This window comes from Neopsephotus bourkii, unplaced genomic scaffold, assembly GCF_033783945.1.
Source record: "Neopsephotus bourkii isolate Nb327-2 ecotype Australia unplaced genomic scaffold, CSIRO-AGI_Nbou_v1 NB_1020, whole genome shotgun sequence".
Lineage (NCBI taxonomy): Eukaryota > Metazoa > Chordata > Aves > Psittaciformes > Psittacidae > Neopsephotus > Neopsephotus bourkii.
Window position 1 is genome coordinate 274,958 of NW_026901509.1, and position 19,804 is coordinate 294,761.

The 19,804-nt window shown below is 39.8% G+C and overlaps 1 protein-coding gene across 1 annotated transcript in view; it reads left to right on the forward strand.

The window, feature by feature from the left end:
* CNTLN (centlein) overlaps positions 1–7,312 on the forward strand; it is a 190,513-nt gene extending 183,201 nt beyond the window's left edge. The window contains exon 25 of the mRNA XM_061360342.1: positions 6,551–7,312. Within this exon, the coding sequence (XP_061216326.1) occupies positions 6,551–6,652 (102 nt within the window). The 3' untranslated portion in view covers positions 6,653–7,312. The remainder of the gene's footprint in view (positions 1–6,550) is intronic.
* The last annotated feature ends 12,492 nt before the right edge of the window (positions 7,313–19,804 follow it).

Genomic DNA, 19,804 nt, shown 5'->3' on the forward strand with positions numbered 1-19,804 from the left:
ACTGCATCATATCCCTTCAGTTCATTCTTCAAGCTAATTTTATTCTGCTGTGACAGTATGATAACATTTAAAATGTCAAAGACATTTTATTTTTATTACTGACATAAGCCATTTTACTGCTACATTAGAATTTTGGGGGGGACTGAGGGAAGCACTAGTTGCTTTTTACTGTCATTTTATAGGTTACCCTAAAGTGTAATGCTAAAGGATAGCACACTTCATCCACACCTTTTTTTTCCCCATATTCTTATGACCTGAAAATATCTAATTTCTGTCAGCTTTACAAGTATGTTAAATTTCAGTGATAAATACTTTTTGCATTCCTGAGTGCTCACACACACTAGTCAGAGTATGTGTCCGTATTTTATCAACTACTGTAGAAACACATGGAGAAACTACACCACTGCTAAGAAGATTGTAATGTGATAGACATATCTGCATCATGATGTTATTTAAGTAAGAATCATAAAATCAAGAAGTACAGTAACGTCCTGAATTCTACAGAGCTGCTAAAAATCACTTAGGATCTAAACCGATACCTTTAATTGCTAGCAAGTGTTTTTCAAGTTCAGTTTTTGTACTTTAGCAGCCAATAACTAGAGTGTTCTCACTGAAGTATAAAAATGAAACATCTTAGTAACTGACAATAGGATAAATGGTGAGACGTTCTCTTGCTTAGGCAGAACCTGTATGGAAAGGCTTCACAGGAGTGCAAGCAGAGACCTGCAGATGGGTATCAGTCATATACAGAAACATCAGGCTGATTATGTGTTAGTGATAGAGCATGGAAGAAAGAAGCTGGGAGATGTAATCAACCCATTAGAGAATCACAGAATAATTAGGGTTGGAAGGGACCCTAAGATCATCCAGTTCCGATCCCCCTGCCATGGGCAGGGACACCTCACAATAAACAATCTCACCCAAGGCTTCATCCAGCCTGGTCTTGAACACTGCCAGGGACGGAGCATTCACAACCTCCCTGGGCAACCCATTGCAGTGCCTCACCACCCTAACAGGAAAGAATTTTCTCCTTATATCCAATCTAAACTTCCCCTATTTGAGTTTTAACCCATTACCCCTTGTCCTGTCACTACAGTCCCTAGTGAAGAGTCCATCCCCAGCATCCCTATAGACCCCCTTAAGATACAGGATGGCTGCTATGTGGTCTCCACGCAGCCTTCTCTTCTCCAGGATGAACAGCCCCAACTTTCTCAGCCTGTCTTCAATAAGGGAGGTGCTCCAGTCCCCTGATCATCCCTGTGGCCCTCCTCTGGACTTGTTCCAACAGTTCCATGTCCTTTTAATGCTGAGGACACCAGAACTGCACAAAATGCTCCAAGTGAGGTCTCATGAGATCAGAGTAGAGGGGCAGGATCACCTCCTTCGACCTGCTGGTCACGCTCCTTTTGATGCAGCCCAGGATACGGTTGGCTTTCTGGGCTGCAAGCACACACTGGAGCTGGCTCATGTTCATTTTCTCATCGACCAACACCCCCAAGTCCTTCTCCGCAGGGCTGCTCTGAATCTCTTCTCTGCCCAGCCTGTAGCTGTGCCTGGGATTGCTCCCACCCAGGTGCAGGACCTTGCACTTGGCATGGTTAAACTTCATGAGGTTGGCATCAGCCCACCTCACAAGCAAGTCAAGGTCCCTCTGGATGGCATTCCTTCCCTCCAGCGTATCAACCAAACCACACAGCTTGGTGTCATCGGCAAACTTGCTGAGGGCGCACTCAATCCCACTGTCCATGTCAGCGATGAAGATGTTGAACAAGACGGGTCCCAACACCAATCCCTGGGGGACACTACTCATTACTGGTCTCCAGCTGGACATTGAGCCATTGACCACAACTCTTTGTGTGCAGCCATCCAGCCAGTTCTTTATCCACCAAGTGGTCCATATATCAAATTGATGTCTCTCCAATTTAGAGACAAGGATGTTGTGTGGGACAGTGTCAAACGCTTTACACAAGCCCAGGTAGATGACATCAACTGCTCTACCCCTGTCCATAAGTTCTGTAGCCCCATCATAGAAGACCATTGAGTTTTTAGTAGTTTGTGGTATTTGCGATAGGAGCAAAGAAGTGTGGTTATCTCAATATGTATATGTGTGTACAGCTTGCATGACAAGTAATGAGGCTTCTTACCTACTTTCTCACATCTGGGTGTGTATGTCTTATCATTTAAACCTGGTACACAGTATAGTAGCACTCTTTTTTTATAATCGTTAAAAAAATAAAACAAACTCAGCAACCTTCTCTAGCTTTTTCCCATGGTAGGAAACATACAAAGCTAAACCAGGGGGATGACTTCTTTTACGTAACTCCTGCAGTCTGTTAATAATTTTGTATGTGAGTACAGCGTGTTAAGCCCAATCCAGGTTGCTGCCTGAAGTCTCTGAGAAGTACTTCTAAATAAAATACAAATCATCTGCCTAACTCTTCCAAGCATTGAACCCCGTGACAGTATTGATTAGCATGTTCCTTACAGACATACAGCAGCACTTGCCTTCCCTCCCTCCTCAGGTACTCCTTGGGATATTACATCTCACATAAACAAAGCTGCCTAATAAAATCTTTCCTCTTATGACCTCATTATGAATCTACAAATCATATTCCAATGGTGAAAACTTCCAGAAAAACTCCCTCCCCTCTATTCTGTGGGCGCTCTGTAGGTATGTGTATAATCCATCTCTGGAACAGTGTTTGTAATGGTATATTCAGTCTTCATTAGCAGGGATTTTCCCCAACCTGTTTTTAGGATTTGCACTGGCTTCTAAATATACATTTCCTCTGGTATCATCTGGGAATGTGCACTAACAGCTGTGGTTGTTTCTTCAAATTTCCTGGGTGAGAACACACTTGTTTTGCTTTCATTAGTCTCACTCCAGCCTGTTCATTTGTCTTCTCCTTTTTGAACACGTCTCTCTGCTTATTACTGTCCTCTGCTCACACCCACATGTATGTATTCATCCATGTACAAACACATGTGCACACACTGGCCACTGCCACCATCCCCAGGGGTTTTGAGTTACCTGCAGCTTAACATTGACATCAGACCATGATTTTCTTGTCATTACAATAATAAGAGCTCAGTTCCATGCATTTACAATCCATTATAGTGTAAATCTATCTTATATCTCATGCACACAAACAGAACAATATCACTTGTCCTGGACTGAAAACAAGGAGAGATTGGCTTGATTACTCAGGATAAGAATACAGACAGGCACATACAAATTTATATAATGTATATGCAGCCATCACAAAGCAGAATGCACAAAGAACAACAGTGAAAAGTGAAAGGAAGCAATTCTGTTATTGTGGGGTTTTTTTTTAAACTTTGACTTTTGGTTTATATTGAAGTTAGGAGGTTTTGGTCATTATGATCTGAGTTTCTTTAGATTTATTTCATGTTATTCTTTGTGCCTCAATTCAATTTGAGGCTGCTCTGGAGTGTTTTGATAATTTTGTTGGGCAACACTGATGAGCCATGTGAGGAGGTTTAAACAGGTGTAACCACTAATTTGTGTATTCCAGAAATTAAGTACTTTTTATGTTAATACATTTTAGACTTTGTGAAGCAGAGTCAAAGTAATGTTGTACACTGCAAATGGAGGTTCTGTGTCTTATTAGAATAACAACATTGCCTTGCATTCATTGTGATTCTTTTCACTGGCATATGAGTGTATACTTATGCCCTGGTGTTGAGTGAGACTCAGTTGTGTAAGGCTGATGAACAGTAGTAGTTTATTTTTTACAGAAGGGATCTCTAAAAGAAATATTTTCAGGGTGAGAATAAATAAGTGAGAGAAATGGAAATACCTATCAGCATTCATGATTCTTTAGGATCACATTACCTTACAGTTGCCACACACCAAGATATCTGTCTGATAAGAAATATGCCATTTCATTTATATGTCTTTCTAGTATCAAAGAAGAGATCTGCAATTCTGTTAAAGATAAAGAAATAAATAAAAATCTTTAAATCCATATGTAATTTGCACTCTCAAATACTCTGACTTTAACCGAATCGATTAAATACTACTTTTCTTAAAGCCTACCATAATATAGTGATTTAGGATCACTGTTAATGCTTAGTGTTCAGATAAATTGATTGTGGCACAGATAAATAGAAAACATTTGGAGGAAGTATCATTCTGTATTAAAATATATAATTGTCAGTGGTATAAACAAACTTTTACCCCTTAGGTGTGCACTTAGCACTCACTGAACTCCCAAAGCCTTCCCCAAGCATATGGCAGGTTTGGAAGCTGGGATGAATACTTTGGAGTAGAGACATCTTCAACAGTTATGAAGTTCTGGGGAGAAATGTAGAGGAAAGCTTCCCAGGATAGTTACAGGGCCATCATTAAAAGTAAATCTGACAGACTTCTATTAAAGATGAAGACTGTAGAGATCATCCAGTTCTGGGTGCCTGTATGGAAAGAAAAACAGATAAAAACATACAGCACTTTCTCTGAAAACAACAAATGTTGAAAGAATGACGTTATGTTCAAATTTCAAGTGCTCTTTCTTGAAATGAATGATTTAAATGGAAAGAGTTCTTGAAAGATCACTTTGCTATGACAGGGAAGCCACAGAGAGTAGGGAGCAGCAAGTAAAATGTAGCTAGAATGATACGAGCCAGAGACATCAATAAGAAACCATTTATCTCAGGCACAACATTAAGGAAGTGAAATGTATCAGAAATGAATGTAGTCAAGCTAGGCAAGAAGAATTAGAGGCTTTGAGATAATGGTATAGTGTTCTCGTAAAAAACATATTTAGCCAAGGAAAGAGAGTAATTAGAGTGAACAGGATGCTGGATCCAGTGTTTTCAAAGCACAGTAGCAAATAAGTGTCACAAAATTTCACAGATTATGTCTTATATTACTCTGAATAGATTTGTGCTCACTGAATTGGATCCCTCTATTCCCCCAAAAGTCACCACAATAGCATATAGAAGAAAGAAAGCTGACAGGTGTAGATGACTACTAGAAAATTATCATTGACAGAAGTTATTTATGAGATGGAGACATGTCTGGCAGCAAGTACCAGCCCTTCAAAACCTCCTTTTCTGAAGAAAAAGGAAATAATACCTTTATCGTCCTTTTTCTGTAGCTGTAAAGTGACTGTTGAGCAACATGTAGGATTGCCATTACAGTCACTTCATGACAGATGCTTGCTATTAACAAATTTTCCTAGCTACCATTTTAGATTCTTTTTTCCTGGCTTGTTAGTAATTATAAAAATGAATGTATAGATTCATAGCTTTGTATCAGTTCAGACATTACACTAGCATTTGTGCTTGATGAACTCGTCTGTGTTTTTTTGTTTGTTGTAGATTTTTTTATATATATATCTAGGAAACAGGCAGTACTCTATCTGGTATAGTAATAAGTTTTCTTTTAAAGATGGAATAAAGAAGTGAAAAACAAATAAAATCAAAGCAGCAATACTCAAGTATGGAACTAGAGAGTGGTTCCAGACACAAAAATATTGGCTTGAACTACAATTGTGAAAAGCAGAAGTAGCTAGTGTTTGACCTGCTCAACCTAGTGCTATACCTGACCTTACTTATTTATAGTGGCCTTATTAAGGTAAATTCTTTCTTCTTCTGATTATTTTTGTGGGTGACTGACCCCTTGGTCACCACTGGTCTCACTAAGAGGTCAAGAAAGCTGACAGCACTATAAAGCTACTGAGATTCTCTAAGGGTGAACAAAATCTGTTCTGTTCTCTGTCGTAGCACTGACCACTCTTGAGTGGAGCTACAATGACTCGTGTTTTGTACCACCTTCAAAAGTACTTCCCAGCATACAGTGCACTGATGCACCAAGACTGTGAAAGAAAACCACTTAAGCATTAAAGCAATGACACTGAAAAATACACCAAATCTCTTTCCTTGAAGACAGTGATTGTGAAAATACATTTTTATGTTGAAGATGTAAAAGAGATTTTCACTTTTCTTTGTAAATATATAAATACAGTATTTTGGTATCATGTTTTAGAGGAGCAGTTGTTTGTGTCATATCTCAGTCAATGCAATTGACATTTCTGGGGTTTGGGGGTTTGTTTTGCGTTGTGTATTTTTATTTATAATTTTAAACGTGAGTTTAAGGAATGTGCCACAGCATTGGGAGCTGTATTAGTAGTTCTGTCTCATCCTCCTGAGAATAGTAAACATATATACACTACCATTTCTGCATGCCCTAGAGATGACTGTAACCTTCTATTGATCAACTGATTGAAGATGAATGACAGGGGTGCTGGTACTGCAGTTTACATCATTAACATGGCCAGTAAAGCATGAATTGTTCAATAAGGCGTTTATCTTTTTTCATTTTACTCCATTCTTTTATCATTTTTATGATAGAGGGCAAATTTTCAGACACTAACCATGCAGATGAACTTTAAAGATCAGATGTGTGCATGTGTGGTAGTTGTCAGAAGTGAGTAAAATCTAAAGGTTTAAAGATATTTAGTAAGTGTTTTTCACATGAAGACGATAAAATTCAATTATCATTTTTCTTACTATGTTTCTTTTCCAGTTTCCTTTTGCCTCATACTTAATGGATGCCATACTGCAAAAATTAAATGAGAAGAAGAAACTCATAGAAGAGTACAGTTCTCTCATGAAACATACTGTATAATATTGCTACGACTTATCTTTGCAAAATGTGACTAAAATATGTGCTGTTTCCTTGTGTTTTTCCTCTTCACGTAAGGAACTGTCAATATGCATGTTCAATAGATAAGTAGAAACTGTGAACTAATTAATTGTTGAACAAGAAGAATTAATTACGTTCCTGTTTAGAAAGGAGTGTGGTGTTTGACTCTTGAAAAGAAAAATTGCTGCAAATTAATGCAAAGTAGAAAAAAAAAATAAATATTTTCCTTTAAATACATTAGCAGTGAACAGCACTGGAGACTTTGTAGAGAAAGGATGTTTTTGATACAACTAATACACATCTGTACAATTCATTAAGTACAAAAACCAGCTAACTCCTGGTTGTACTAGTCAGAACAGAATAAGTAGGATCTGCAGAGGAACTGGGAATAGCATTGGGATTTTGAATACCTAATTTCTTTTAGCTTCTTTGTAAATCTGGCTTTATGATATATGCTACGTAAAATGATATGTTTTCTATACATTGGGAAAAAATGAGAAAATTAATTACTGCAGGAAAAAAGTATTCAATGTAGAGTAAATCTCCTGGGAAAAGCTGTATTTTCTTCTGTTTTGGAGTGTGTTGTGTTCAATGTATGTAATTGTAATTTAAAAAATTCAATACAATAAATGTATTTCTAGTGTGTGGGTTTTTTTTTCACTGGTAGTCCCAGTTCTTTCTCAGCTACCACCAAGCTGCGAGCTCTCATTTTCTGTGGGAAAATGGTAGAGAGTTTTGGTCAGATGATTCCACCGAGATTTCTCTGGCAATATCAACAAATTGCTGCTTTTTCACATCTTTGAACTTAAGAGTTTGTATTCCTCTGGACCAATCCACCTGAAAAAAAAATGGAAGGCCCAGATTTCTGAATTTATGTGGTAGTTAACACTTATATACACTCTTTATCTATGGCTATTAAGTTGCTTTGCAGCAGGTGTCATTATCGTTATTCATATTGGTTGGAGAATCGGAAGAAAGATCTTTTTGACCGAAGGTCACTTGCACTCACAGTGTGAGACAATTTCCCAGGCTAGTACCTTTTTCTCTTAACTTAAACATCTTGCTTTACTGTCTTTGCAAGTTTCTGTATTTCCCGGGTACGTGGGTATGGAGAGAACTTTTTTTTGGACCAAGAGTAAGCAAGAATGGTGAATGCTGCAGAGCCAAGTTGTTATCTACTTCATCTGAAGAGAGAGAGCAAAACAAAATCCTTTAACCCAGGTGGAGGCAGAATTATCACCATTTTTTCAAGGAATGGAAAATGCAACAACTGTTATTTATTTGCAGCTGTTTGTGCATCATGGTGCAAAAGGAAAAACAAAATGCTCTACAAAGAAAATTAACTCCCCATAAAGCTCTGTGCCCTAGACCTTAAGGGTAGGATTCATTTTCTCCTTTTGAAAATTATTAGGGTAAGTCTGGTAAGTTTACATGGTGAAAACATTATATTTGGACTCTACCAAAGCAAGTTCTGCAGGATATAACTCAGTAGAGGTACACCACTTTCCCTTCATGTAAGTCTTCCACAATGTCTTGCCACTTCTTTGATGAGACTTAACTCACTTGCATTAGCTTGCAGAGCTGCCATCAGCACTCGTGCTTCATGGAAGAGGCAGATGATAACGTATTTCTTGGAAAGTGAGCAAGTCACCGATGGCAGCATCATAGTGCCTTGGTCAAGCCAGCAACAAGCCAGCTATGCGGGCACTGTACATACCCTTCCAATGAAGATAAAATTTCCTCACTCTGTCCAGCAAAAAGGCTCTAGAAAAAAATCTCTTAAAGGACTTTTGACCTATCTATCTTGTCACGGGCAACAAACAGCTTCATGTAGAGGAATTTCCAGCAAAGTTATTTATTGGCAATTAACAACCTTTTAGTTACTGATTGTGGTATTGAAAAAGCAATAAACAAGTGCTTAGGGCAGTCCCAGACCTGGTCCCACACAGGACTCTCACATCCACTACCAACACCTGCCAGCTGTGCCTGGTGCACTTGTAAATGGATGTTCTGTCCCTTCCACCTGCATCTTAACCTGAAGTGCTACCACTACACAAACTTTTAAGAAAAGTCTTAAGTTCATACTGAGGAACCACATGGTTAAGTGCTTGATATGTAAGTTAAAAACAAAATGGCAAAATGATTTACAGTTTCTGCATTATTGTAGCCACCTGAAGCCTGCATGGCATCCCATTCCCAGCCACTGCTTCAGCATTGTGAGTGGGGTGCCAGTCTTTGGCCTGCTCTAGCAAGCAGTCCTCGAACAGCTACTCTGGAGACCTGGCTGCTTCGTTTGGTCATAGGTCTTCACGCTTGCTAATCCAGTAGCAGAGTGAAATCAATTCTCAAAATAAATGATGATTGCTATAGTGTCGCTTTTTCAGTTTCTGCATTTAGAATTCCAAAATACAGTCTATTTCTACCATTCCTGCCATTCTGCTCTGAGAAGGTGGTGCACACAAGCCTTGTGAGCTATCAGAAGTGCAAAATGAATGGTTTCCAGTTCTATTTCCTCAGTACCATCAATCAGCTGATGCTTTAACACAGACGTGGTGAGTGTGAAAAGGAATCTCTGAGTACATTTTGTTTGGTACTCTAATTTGTTCTTTCTGATGCAGAGAAAATTAACTTAAATTTGTTTAGTAAGAAATATTTTTTAAAACCCTAATCCCAGCATCAATATCTGGTTCCTCTGGCCTCTCTGGAATATAAAACCAAAACATATTGAAAACAGACTGAGGGATTTCTCCCCTTGGATTCTGGTGTATTTGGTGTTTCTTCTGTGGTATTTAACACTTTCTCAGGTCAGTGGTGAGTCCTTTATCTTACAAATCAGCTTCCAGCTTCCAAGAGCACCAAGCTGGGGGAGCAAGGCTCAGATTATAATTTACTATCTCAGTTGTAACAAATGAAAATGCTGGATCAGTGGACTTAGATCTAGACTCAGCCTAGAGCCTAGGAGCTTGGTGTCACCCTCAACATGCTTCAGGGGCACCTTCCTGTGGGAAAGACAGGGCATGGGCATTGGTGAGCTGGCTCAAGCTCTGGCCTTTAACCTCCAACACCTGCCTGCAGACAGTGCTGCAGCACCCACTGCAGCAACATGTAGGTTGCAAACCAGTATAGGTAGCCATCATGACCTAGTCTTAAAGAGCATGAGATGCCAGTCATCTTCTACTTAGGAAATTCAGCAGTAAGTAACCTTATTCTTTTTACATCGTATCAATCAGGTTATTCGGAATTGCAAAGAAAATGTTTCCAGAGAAAGAATATGTGCATTGTCAGGTACCAGTTTATTCTTATCAAAGCCTCTGGAGTGACCAGGCCAGGATGGGAGGAAAGGGATTAAAACTTGATATAAAACCAATATCTGTACTTGAATACCCCAATACTCCTAAAATTATCAGGCCTACCCTGGCAAAGATTTTCTTCCCTCTTACATTTAACAGTGAAAGGTAAAATTTCACACATTTCAGAAAGAGAGATATTCTCATAGAGATTTTTTTAGGGTGAAAATGGAACCTAAGTATCCTGAGGAGAAAATGGGGGAGGAGGGGGGAACCCAAAACCATAAATTGGATTTTATGATGAAGAGAAAGAAATAAAAGAACTGTAACTACTTCACAGGTGCTCCTGAAATTATAGCACTGCTAGTCTTTCTGCAGCTTTGCCGGAAAGGTTGCCCAATATCTGTGAAGATGTTTCTTAATCTTTTAAAGGTATTTATTTCCAGGCAACTTTCCTCATTTGATATGAACAAATGAGAACAGAAGTAGCAGTCAGCATTTTCCAGTGGGGTGGCAGGGGGAAGATCGAGTTTGAGATATTTTTGTAAGAATAGAAAGGGCTGACATTCCAAAGAAAACAAATTTTTACCTTTCTCTGCCATAAGTATTGAATCCTGTCTCCACAATGAACATACATTTTACTGCTTATTTAATCTTTACTCCACCAGCAAAAGAGGAAACGGCTTTCAAAACAATCTTTATATTGTAAAAGAATTAAAAGTACTTATCTTCATTATGTTTTATGAATATTTTAAAAATCCCTTTTCACTGTAAGCAGGCTCAGATTACACACTCTCGTAACAAATTTGGCGAAGTAATTCTGTCTGGGGAGAAACATCAGATCCACACTTTCAATATGATATTGTCAACAAAGCTAAACAGAAAATACATTAAAGGCAGTGCTGTTTTGAACTAACTATACCTCCCAACATCCAGAAAATCCACTTAATGTCTTTTACTTTAAGGCAATATGTCCTAGTGCTTCCTGATATGTCCTCTAGATGGCAAACGTTTACAAAAAATGGGTTAATTGCTGGCAGCAGTAGATGGTATCTCCACATGTGAATTATATTGCCTATTTACGGCCATTATGTATTGTGTCACAAAAGTGAGTCCCTAAAATATAACAACTTCTGTGTGTGTGTGTGTGTGTGTGTGTGTGTGTGTGTGTGTGTGTGTGTGTATGTGTGTGTGTGTGTATGTGTACACACACAGATGCATACATATGTATGCATATATGAAAGCTTCAGAGTTGTGCAGGCCTTCAAAGTTTAAATGGTCTAACCCTTTCAAAAAATCTTCATTACGTATTCTAAAATGTCAAAATTACAGTCATAGCATCTGTCAGTTGTAACTTCTCACACAACAGAATCATAGAATCATAGAATAGTTAGGGTTGGAAAGGACCTTAAGATCATAAAGTTCCAACCCCCCTGCCATGAGCAGGGACACCTCGCTCTAAACCATATCACCCAAGGCCTCGTCCAACCTGGCCTTGAACACTGCCAGGGATAAAGCACTCACAACCTCCCTGGGCAACCTATTCCAGTGTCTCACCACCCTAACAGGAAAGAATTTCCTCCTTATATCCAATCTAAACTTCCCCTGTTTCAGTTTAAACCCATTACCCCTTGTCCTACCACTACAGTACCTAATGAAGAGTCCCTCACCAGCATCCCTATAGGCCCCCTTCAGATACTGAAGGCTGCTATGGGGTCTCCACGCAGCCTTCTCTTCTCCAGGTAGAACAGCCCCAACTTTCTCAGCCGATCTTCATACGGGAGGTGCTCCAGTCCTCTGATGATCCTCGTGGCCCTCCTCTGGACTTGTTCCAACAGTTCCATGTCCTTTTTATGTTGAGGACACCAGCACAATGTTTCTGTAGTGCCATCTGTTTAACCTGCACAAATCCTAATTTACCTTGATAGGAATCAAAAATACAAATCTTCCAAAACATACATCTTTTATTATAAAAATTACATTATTACATATTACATTATTAGATCCATCTGCTGCTGTCCTGAGGATTCTCCATTGAGAAGGCACTGTGAATTTCCTCCTGGGCCTCAGACATGGGAAGTCCTCATTGTCTGAACGGTCCAGTTATCTTCTTGGGTGCAGTTTCTTAAGCTAGGTATTTTTTACATAAGTGAGACTCTGGCTGGTAAATGTAATTATATTATATAACCTAATGGTCACAATAAAGAGGAGTTCAGGGAGAAACTGAAAACATTTCAGTGTTCATTCGTCGTCAGGTAGTGTCTCACTGTTAGTATTCTTGGAAAAGAAGAAACCTGTATACACTTATTACTTTTTCTCTGTAGTGCTTTGAAGTAATATACATTACCTTCAGTGAATAAAATATTATTCAAGGTCTACAAGTCCTTGAACCCACTTCATTTACTTTCATGCTTTGCTCTGTTTCACTATTCTTATACATAAAATAAGGGGGTTTTTTTTGAGATTCCCTGATTTGAGAATCCCATAGTATAATTATTTGAAATTCCTTGTGGTGTAATCAGTGATTGAGAGAGCTGGTAACATTCCGTGACTTCTGCTGTAATCATATCTAGAAATCAATTGTGTTGCTAGCTGTGTTAAGTTTTTGTTGTTACCTTCAGGACAGCAGTCTATAGAGTGAGGCATGCCTGCATTTGAATTCTGGCTGTCGTTCCTTCAGCTAGGATAATCACCTTTTCTGTTTCACCTCTACAGTTGAATTAATATTTAGCTAAACTATGACCTGAAGATCAGAACAAGAAGAAAGGGAGTTAAGTTCAACAGCTGTGCCATTGTACACAGTTTATGCATCACCAGTGGATTGCTTCAGGAGATTAAAACTGGATATGAAAATAGTATGTGAAAGGAATATGTCTCCAAACAGATCCAGAGCCAGATAAGCAAAGGATCCAACTTGTCGAGAATATTGGCTCAATATTTTGAGATTTTTAGGTCAAGATAACAACCTTTCTGAACTAAGTGGATTAGTATTTGCAACTCACTCAGCCATATAGAAGTCCAGCTTTCTGCGAGTGCTGTTTTACAGCATGTTTAACTGGCTGGGGATATTTAAGGCTCATGCCTTTGTGAAAGCATAAGCTTACCAGACTAACAGCCTATTCTGATGTCTGTATCAGATGCTATAGAGAGCAATAATTTGACATCTTCCTGAAACAGGGTAATTCCTTTGGTAAAGGAATCACACATTGTTATCTGTAATTCAACCAATCCTAGACTTTGAAGGATGACAGTCAGATTTCCTTCCATACTGGTTGTTTTTGAACAAAACAAATTGCAGCATTAAACACTGTAATTTGTATTTTTAAAAGGTACTCAACCTGGGATGAAGAACTGATGTGATGGCGAATCCAGTACAGCAGCCTTATGATCACAACACAGTATTTTGGTCTTTATGGTGATCAAACAAATCACCTCATGCAATCAAGACTATGAGTTAGACAGAATTTTAACTGTAAACTCACAGGAGGTGTGTGTGGGGAGGAAGGGCATAAACAGAACACAAGCATTGTAATACACCTTTGCTACATCTTTCCTCATTGCTCATTCTGCAGAAAAGATTATGTGCCAAGTAACGGTATCACTACATGATTTTTATTCAAAAGACAATGCTATTTTCATATTCTGTTTGATCTTTGTCTAATTATACATGCAAGTATCACATTTACTCTCTTAGCTACAGCTCTGCATTAGAAACTCATGTTGAACTGGTTACTTCAAGGGATTAGCCCTCATTCTGTAAGTATGGCTAAGGTTTTTTTTCTTCTGTTTGTGATCACACCTCAGAATAACTTTAGTCAACAGGAGTTCTACCTACAGCTTCTCAATGTAAAAATCAAGATTTACAAGTGTCAATTGAAAAGGCAGTGATTTTTACTCTAAAAATAGATTTTTCTCTACGGTGTTCCTTTTACAAATGTAAAACGAAAAATAAGATTGACCTTAGAGAAAAGCTAGGATGAGCCATTATTTAAATGCTTATTTATGTAACTTATTATCTCTATTAAATTTAATTTAAAGTGTTCATTTAGTGAAGCTGCTGATTCTGCACTTATTTTTCAAAATTAGATTTTTAACTTCTGAATAAAAATCATAGAACCAAGTAAGCTGGAAAAGTCCGTTAAGATCAAGTCCAACTGCTACCGCATCACCAAAACCATGTTACTAAGGGTTTAATCTATGCATTTTCTAAATGCTTCCAGGGATGGTGATTCCACCACTTCCCTGGGAACCCTGTTCCAATGCCTGATTATGCTTTCAGTGGAGAAATTTTTCCTAATATCCAGCCTAAACCTCCGCTGGTGCAGCTTGACGCCATTTCCTCTTGTCTTTTTTGATTGTTACTTGCAAAAGGAGACCAGCTACCTCCTAACTCCATCCTCCTTTCAGGTAGTTCTGGACAGTGATAAGGTCCCGCCTGAGCCTTCTCTTCTCCAGACTAAACACCTCCAGTTCCCTCAGCCATTCCTCATAAGACTTGTGCTTCAGACCCTTTACCAGCTTTGTTGCCCTTCTCTGGACCTGCTCCTGCACCTCAATATCTCTCTTGTAGTGAGAAGCCCAGAACGGAACACAGGATTTGAGGTGCATCCTCACCAGTGCCCAGTACAGGGGGATGATCGCTGCCCTGTCCCTGCTGGCCACACTATTTCTGATACAGTCCAGGATGCCATTAGCCTTCTTGGCTGCCTGGGCACAAGCTGGCTCATGTTCACCTCCATCAATCAACATCCCCAGGTCTTTTTCCACTGGGCAGCTTTCCAGCCACTCTTCCCAAGGCCTGGAGCACTTCATGAGGTTGCTGTGGCCCAAATGCAGGACCTGGCACTTCGCTTTGTTGAGCCTCATACTGTTGGCCACAGCCAATTGATCCAGCCTGTCCAGATCCCTCTGCAGAGCCTTCCCACTATGCCCCATGCCACTGCCCAGAACACTATCGTGGGCCTTGAGAAACAAATCTCGTGGTGACACAGCACCTCAGAGAGAACTGAGTCAGACAATAGGACTCATTTCCAGACAATAGGACTCATTTCCAGAACAACCTTACAGACTCTTGGGCCAAAGAGCATGGCATTGAGTGGGTATATTACATCCCCTACCATGCACCACCAGATCAACACTCCCAGCCAAATTGGTGTTATCCACAAATGTACTGACACTGCACTCAATCCCTTCATCCAGATCATCAATTAAGATCTTAATCAGAACTGGCCCTAATACCAAGCCCTGAGGGACACCATTAGTGACCGGTCACCAACTAGATGTGACCCATTTACCACCACTCTTTGGGCTCTGCCATCCAGCCAGTTTTCAGCCTGGTGAAGAATCATCCTATCCAGGCCATGAAACCCCAGTTTCTCTAGGAGAATGATCTGGGAAACAGTGTCAAAAGCTTTACTAAGGTCCAAACAGACAGTGTCCACAGCCTTTCCATCATCAGCCAGGCGGGTCACCTTATCGTAGATCAGTTTGGTCAAGCACGACCTGCCCTTCATGACCCCATACTGACTGAGCCTGATCCCTCCATTGTCCCACATGGGCTTTTATGGTCTCACATAGGATCATCTGCTCCATGACCTTCCCTAGCACTGGGGTCAGGCTGACAGGCCTGTATTTTTTGGAGTCCTCCTTCCTGACCTTTTTGTAGAGAGTTGTCATGTTGGCCAACCTCCAGTCTTTTGGGACCTGTTCACTAGACCAGGACTCCTGACAGATGATGGAGAGTGGTTTGGGAGCTCCTCTGCCAGCTCCTTCAACAATCCTGCTTGGAATCCATGCAGCCCCATAATCTTGTGTACATCTAAGTGGAGCAGGAGGTGACTAATCATTTCCTTCTGGATTATGGGGACTTCAATCAGCTCCCCATCTCTGCCATCCAGCTCAGGGGACTGAGTACCCTGACAATGGCTGGTCTCACTACTAAAGACTAAGGCAAAGGTGGCATTTAGTACCTCAGCCTTTTGCTTGTTCTTGGTTACTAGGTTTAATACATTCTGCTAATACAAGCAGTTTTCTTTTTTAATACATTAAAAATTAAAAGTGCTTGTACTAGCAGAATATCTTTCACATAAGAAATTCACTGATTTGGGAATGCATTGCTGTGTTCTCTCTACAGCCTACCCTTGAGCATTTGGCTCAAGACAGGAAATTTTGTTGTCAATTTCTCTTACTGTCATGCAGATTTTCCTAGCACTAAAAAGCAAGTGGGGCTACCAGCTGGCACAAGCAAGACGTACGCTAGCCTGGGGACCCGTGACCTGTTTCAAACAGAACAGACCATCTGGATCTGATCCAAAGTTACCATGAACTAGGGCCTCACACCATTGACTTCCCTGGGCTCTGCCATGTGCTTACTCCCAAAGCACAGCCTCCTCCAGCAGCTGGTCCAAGACATGGTGAGATGGCTCCCACAGTGCGTGCCAGAGAGCTTGTGAGAGCACAGTGCTGACAGCCACAGGCTGAGTGACAGGCCTGTGATCATCAAGCAAAGTGAAGTGACAACTTAAGCTCAGTGTCAGCTCAGAAAATCCAAGCAACACTAAAGCAGCAGCTGGAGACAGGACTGAAGATGGGTACTCCAGCATAGCTCTGCCCAGGGCTGGTGCCTGAGCCAGAGGTCAGATGGGATCTTGAACCAAGGGGCTGGGAATGCTGGGTGAAACTTCCCAGAAGAACCTTAGAACTTAGAACTCTTAGAACGCTGTCAGCGTTTTCCCTGGAGAGCAGATTTCACTTCCCACTTCAGCCCAAGAGGCTCCCTTGTGTTGGGCCTCTCTTAGCTCTGCTTTAATTCCTAGCTCTTTCTTGGCTCTTGCTCTGGTCCTGATCTGGATTTCCAAGCCTTCACAGGTAGAATTACAAGGCTGTGAAGTTAAAGCTCATATGTCATTCATCTAGTTGTTGTCTTCATTTATTTTTTCAGAAGTAATGCATACTAGATAAGAATGTCTTTTGAAGTGTGAGTCCGAACTACTAGGGCTCATGGAAAAAATTGAGTATATCAACACTGAATGAAGATCACCATCATTAAAAACAGCAAAATGCAATGCCATGGTCTCTTCCTCTGTTTGTCTGTTCAAATGGGAAAAAAAAAGTAGTAATTTTTTTTTTTAAACATTCTGTCAACAAAATACTCTCCTTTAGAGGAAGACATTAGTGGGACTTTCTATGGAACGAAGTAGTAGCAGGGTAGGTTTTTAAGATAATATCTGAAGATTGAAAGAGCCTTGTCCTCCAGGTAATACAGCTATCCCCTCCAAACAATGAATGAGCAGGGAGCACTTTGCGATTTATTTTAACTGCCACTAAGATAAACAGGATTCAAATGATCTTTCATTTTTTCTCAGATCACTGTGATCTTCTTCCTTTCCTACTTCTAGCATTTGAAATTAGTAATTGAATTAAAAATTGAATGTTTCTAAAACAGTTTAAAATAGTAAGTAGGTGTATATTGTAACATGTACTGTAAACTTGAAGAGGTGAATCAGGAACTGAAGGATTAAAGCACCAGAGACTGGGGGGTTGGTAAATAATCTTGTGTCTAACACTGGATGGCAGTGAAGTACATACTATGAAGCCAAGTGGGATATAGGAAGCAGCTAAATTCCATCACAAGGCTTCAGTTTGCATGGAATTAACTGGATAAGGGGGTTTCCTGGTAATAACCTTCCACAAAAGAGCGTCTGTATTTAAGGGGCTTTGCAAAGAGGATTTGTAAGTCATCTATGAGGTCTGATTCAGAATTAAACCTGGCACTATGACAGAAACTCAGCAGACACTTGGCGTACTGACAATTTAATAATTTAGATTGAGACTTCAAGGCAGAGTACAAACTCTATCCTGATACAGTGCAGACTGACTCCCTCTGGTTTCATATGACCCTGGCTCACCTACTGACTGACATAGGCAGTTTGTTGACAGTTAAATATGTGCTCTCTATTTAACAGGGAAATTTCAGTATTTATCCATATGAAGGGTTTGCACCAGTGCAACCCATATGAGGAGGAAAACTGAGCATGTACTGAATTCTAAGAACACTGGAAGTGGAAGTGCCCTCTATTAAACAGCCTCTTGACCTGGTCCTTACTCTGTTGAGAGCAGAATGAAGAACAATGAAGCAATGCAAGCTCCAGATGAGGGACAATGCCTTCTTCCTGCCTTCTTGCATCTGCATCTGCTCTGTATTCCACAGAAGGAAAGTCTCAAAACAATCCATTATGGGGTGGTTTTGAAGAAGTTGTCTTGCCTATATTTTAAGTTTTGCATTTTCGTTACTCATACATAGAGCTGTCTGGATCTTGACATGTTTAGCAGAGCAATTAAAGGGCAGGAACTCCTCTATTCCGATCACGTCTTAAGACTTTGGCAAGTGACTTGTTTGCTATGACACAGAGGCTGTTTGCAGGAGGTGGTCTGATTCCTTCATATGACTTCTTTTTTTCCCCTCTAATTGTAATAGGCAGTATTTTCCTTGATTAATCATTTTTTTCCAAACCATAATGATTCATTATGGTTTATTTCTGTTCTTGTCCTTGTGTGCCATTAATTTTGATCTTGCACTAACTTGGAATATGATCCTCTATTTAGTCAGATAGAGGTAAAGTACCAGAGACTACTCAATTCCTCAAAAACTCACTTTCATTGAAGAGTAAACATAGCCTAGTAATAATGTCAATATTATAATTTTTATCCCAATTACAACCTGAACAAAGTCTCCCAGCTCCCTGCATATGTAAGGTTTATTCTTCAACAGCTTTCCATTGGCCTCCAAAACACTTCCTTAGTTACGACTTTGAGCTGAAGCATATTCTGTGTTGCAGGTATAAGCTAATCAATGACTAATTCTGATATCCCCAACCTAAGAAGTACTCTTTTCCACAAATTATTGAAATCAGTATATTTTTATCTACAGAGTTGTATGATGGAGACTGGCACATGGCAGCAGCATCTGGAACCAAAGTAGCATCAACATCTGTATGGTAATTAATATTTAAACTCAATTATAAAAGCCAACACACAGATATGAGTTATCTAGTATTATTTATGTCTACACCCAAGAAGTACTTTACTCCCAAGGAACTGAAATATGGGGACAAGACTACTGTGTCCATCCAGAGATATGGAATAAACCAGTCATAGTCCAAGTCAGGCATGAAAAGCAGAACTCTTGTTTTCCAGTGCTGCACCGCACAATCATAGCTTATAGTCAGATATGACAGCCTCTGGAGTTCATGTTTCTTTTAGCTGAAATGGGCACCCAAGCTGCTTTAGCTACATTTTACTTCTTCTGTCTTGCTGCTTTGCTGCACTGTGCTGTGACAGTAGTTGTACTGAACAACCGATGAATCTGTTTCGAATGTGCTTAAAGAACTGGAAGTCTGTGCAGATACTATGACAAGGATGGGAAAACTGCAACAAGGAGAAAACCTGTGAAGGACTTTAAAGTAGTTAAGATTATATCTCTTCCAAATAAAATAGCACACTAATATAGAATATGGTTTAAAAAAATATTTTAACCATTCATAAACTGAGATGCGAAACTATATGAATTCTAACATAACTTTTATCCAGTAATAAAATCTGACACTAGTGACTCACCTGTTCACTGCCTGTTCCTTCAAACTTTTAAGAAGATTTTGTGACAGGAACAAATATTGGCTATTCACTTTAAAGCTCCATTCCTCTGAAACCTGCTGATAAAAAAGCATAGTGACTCATCATTCCTGTGTGTGGTTCTTTACTGCATAATATTTGTCGATAATGTGTGAAATACTATACACTCAAACCAAAAAGAATAGGCCGCTTGTTATGTACGGTCTGTTGGAATCAT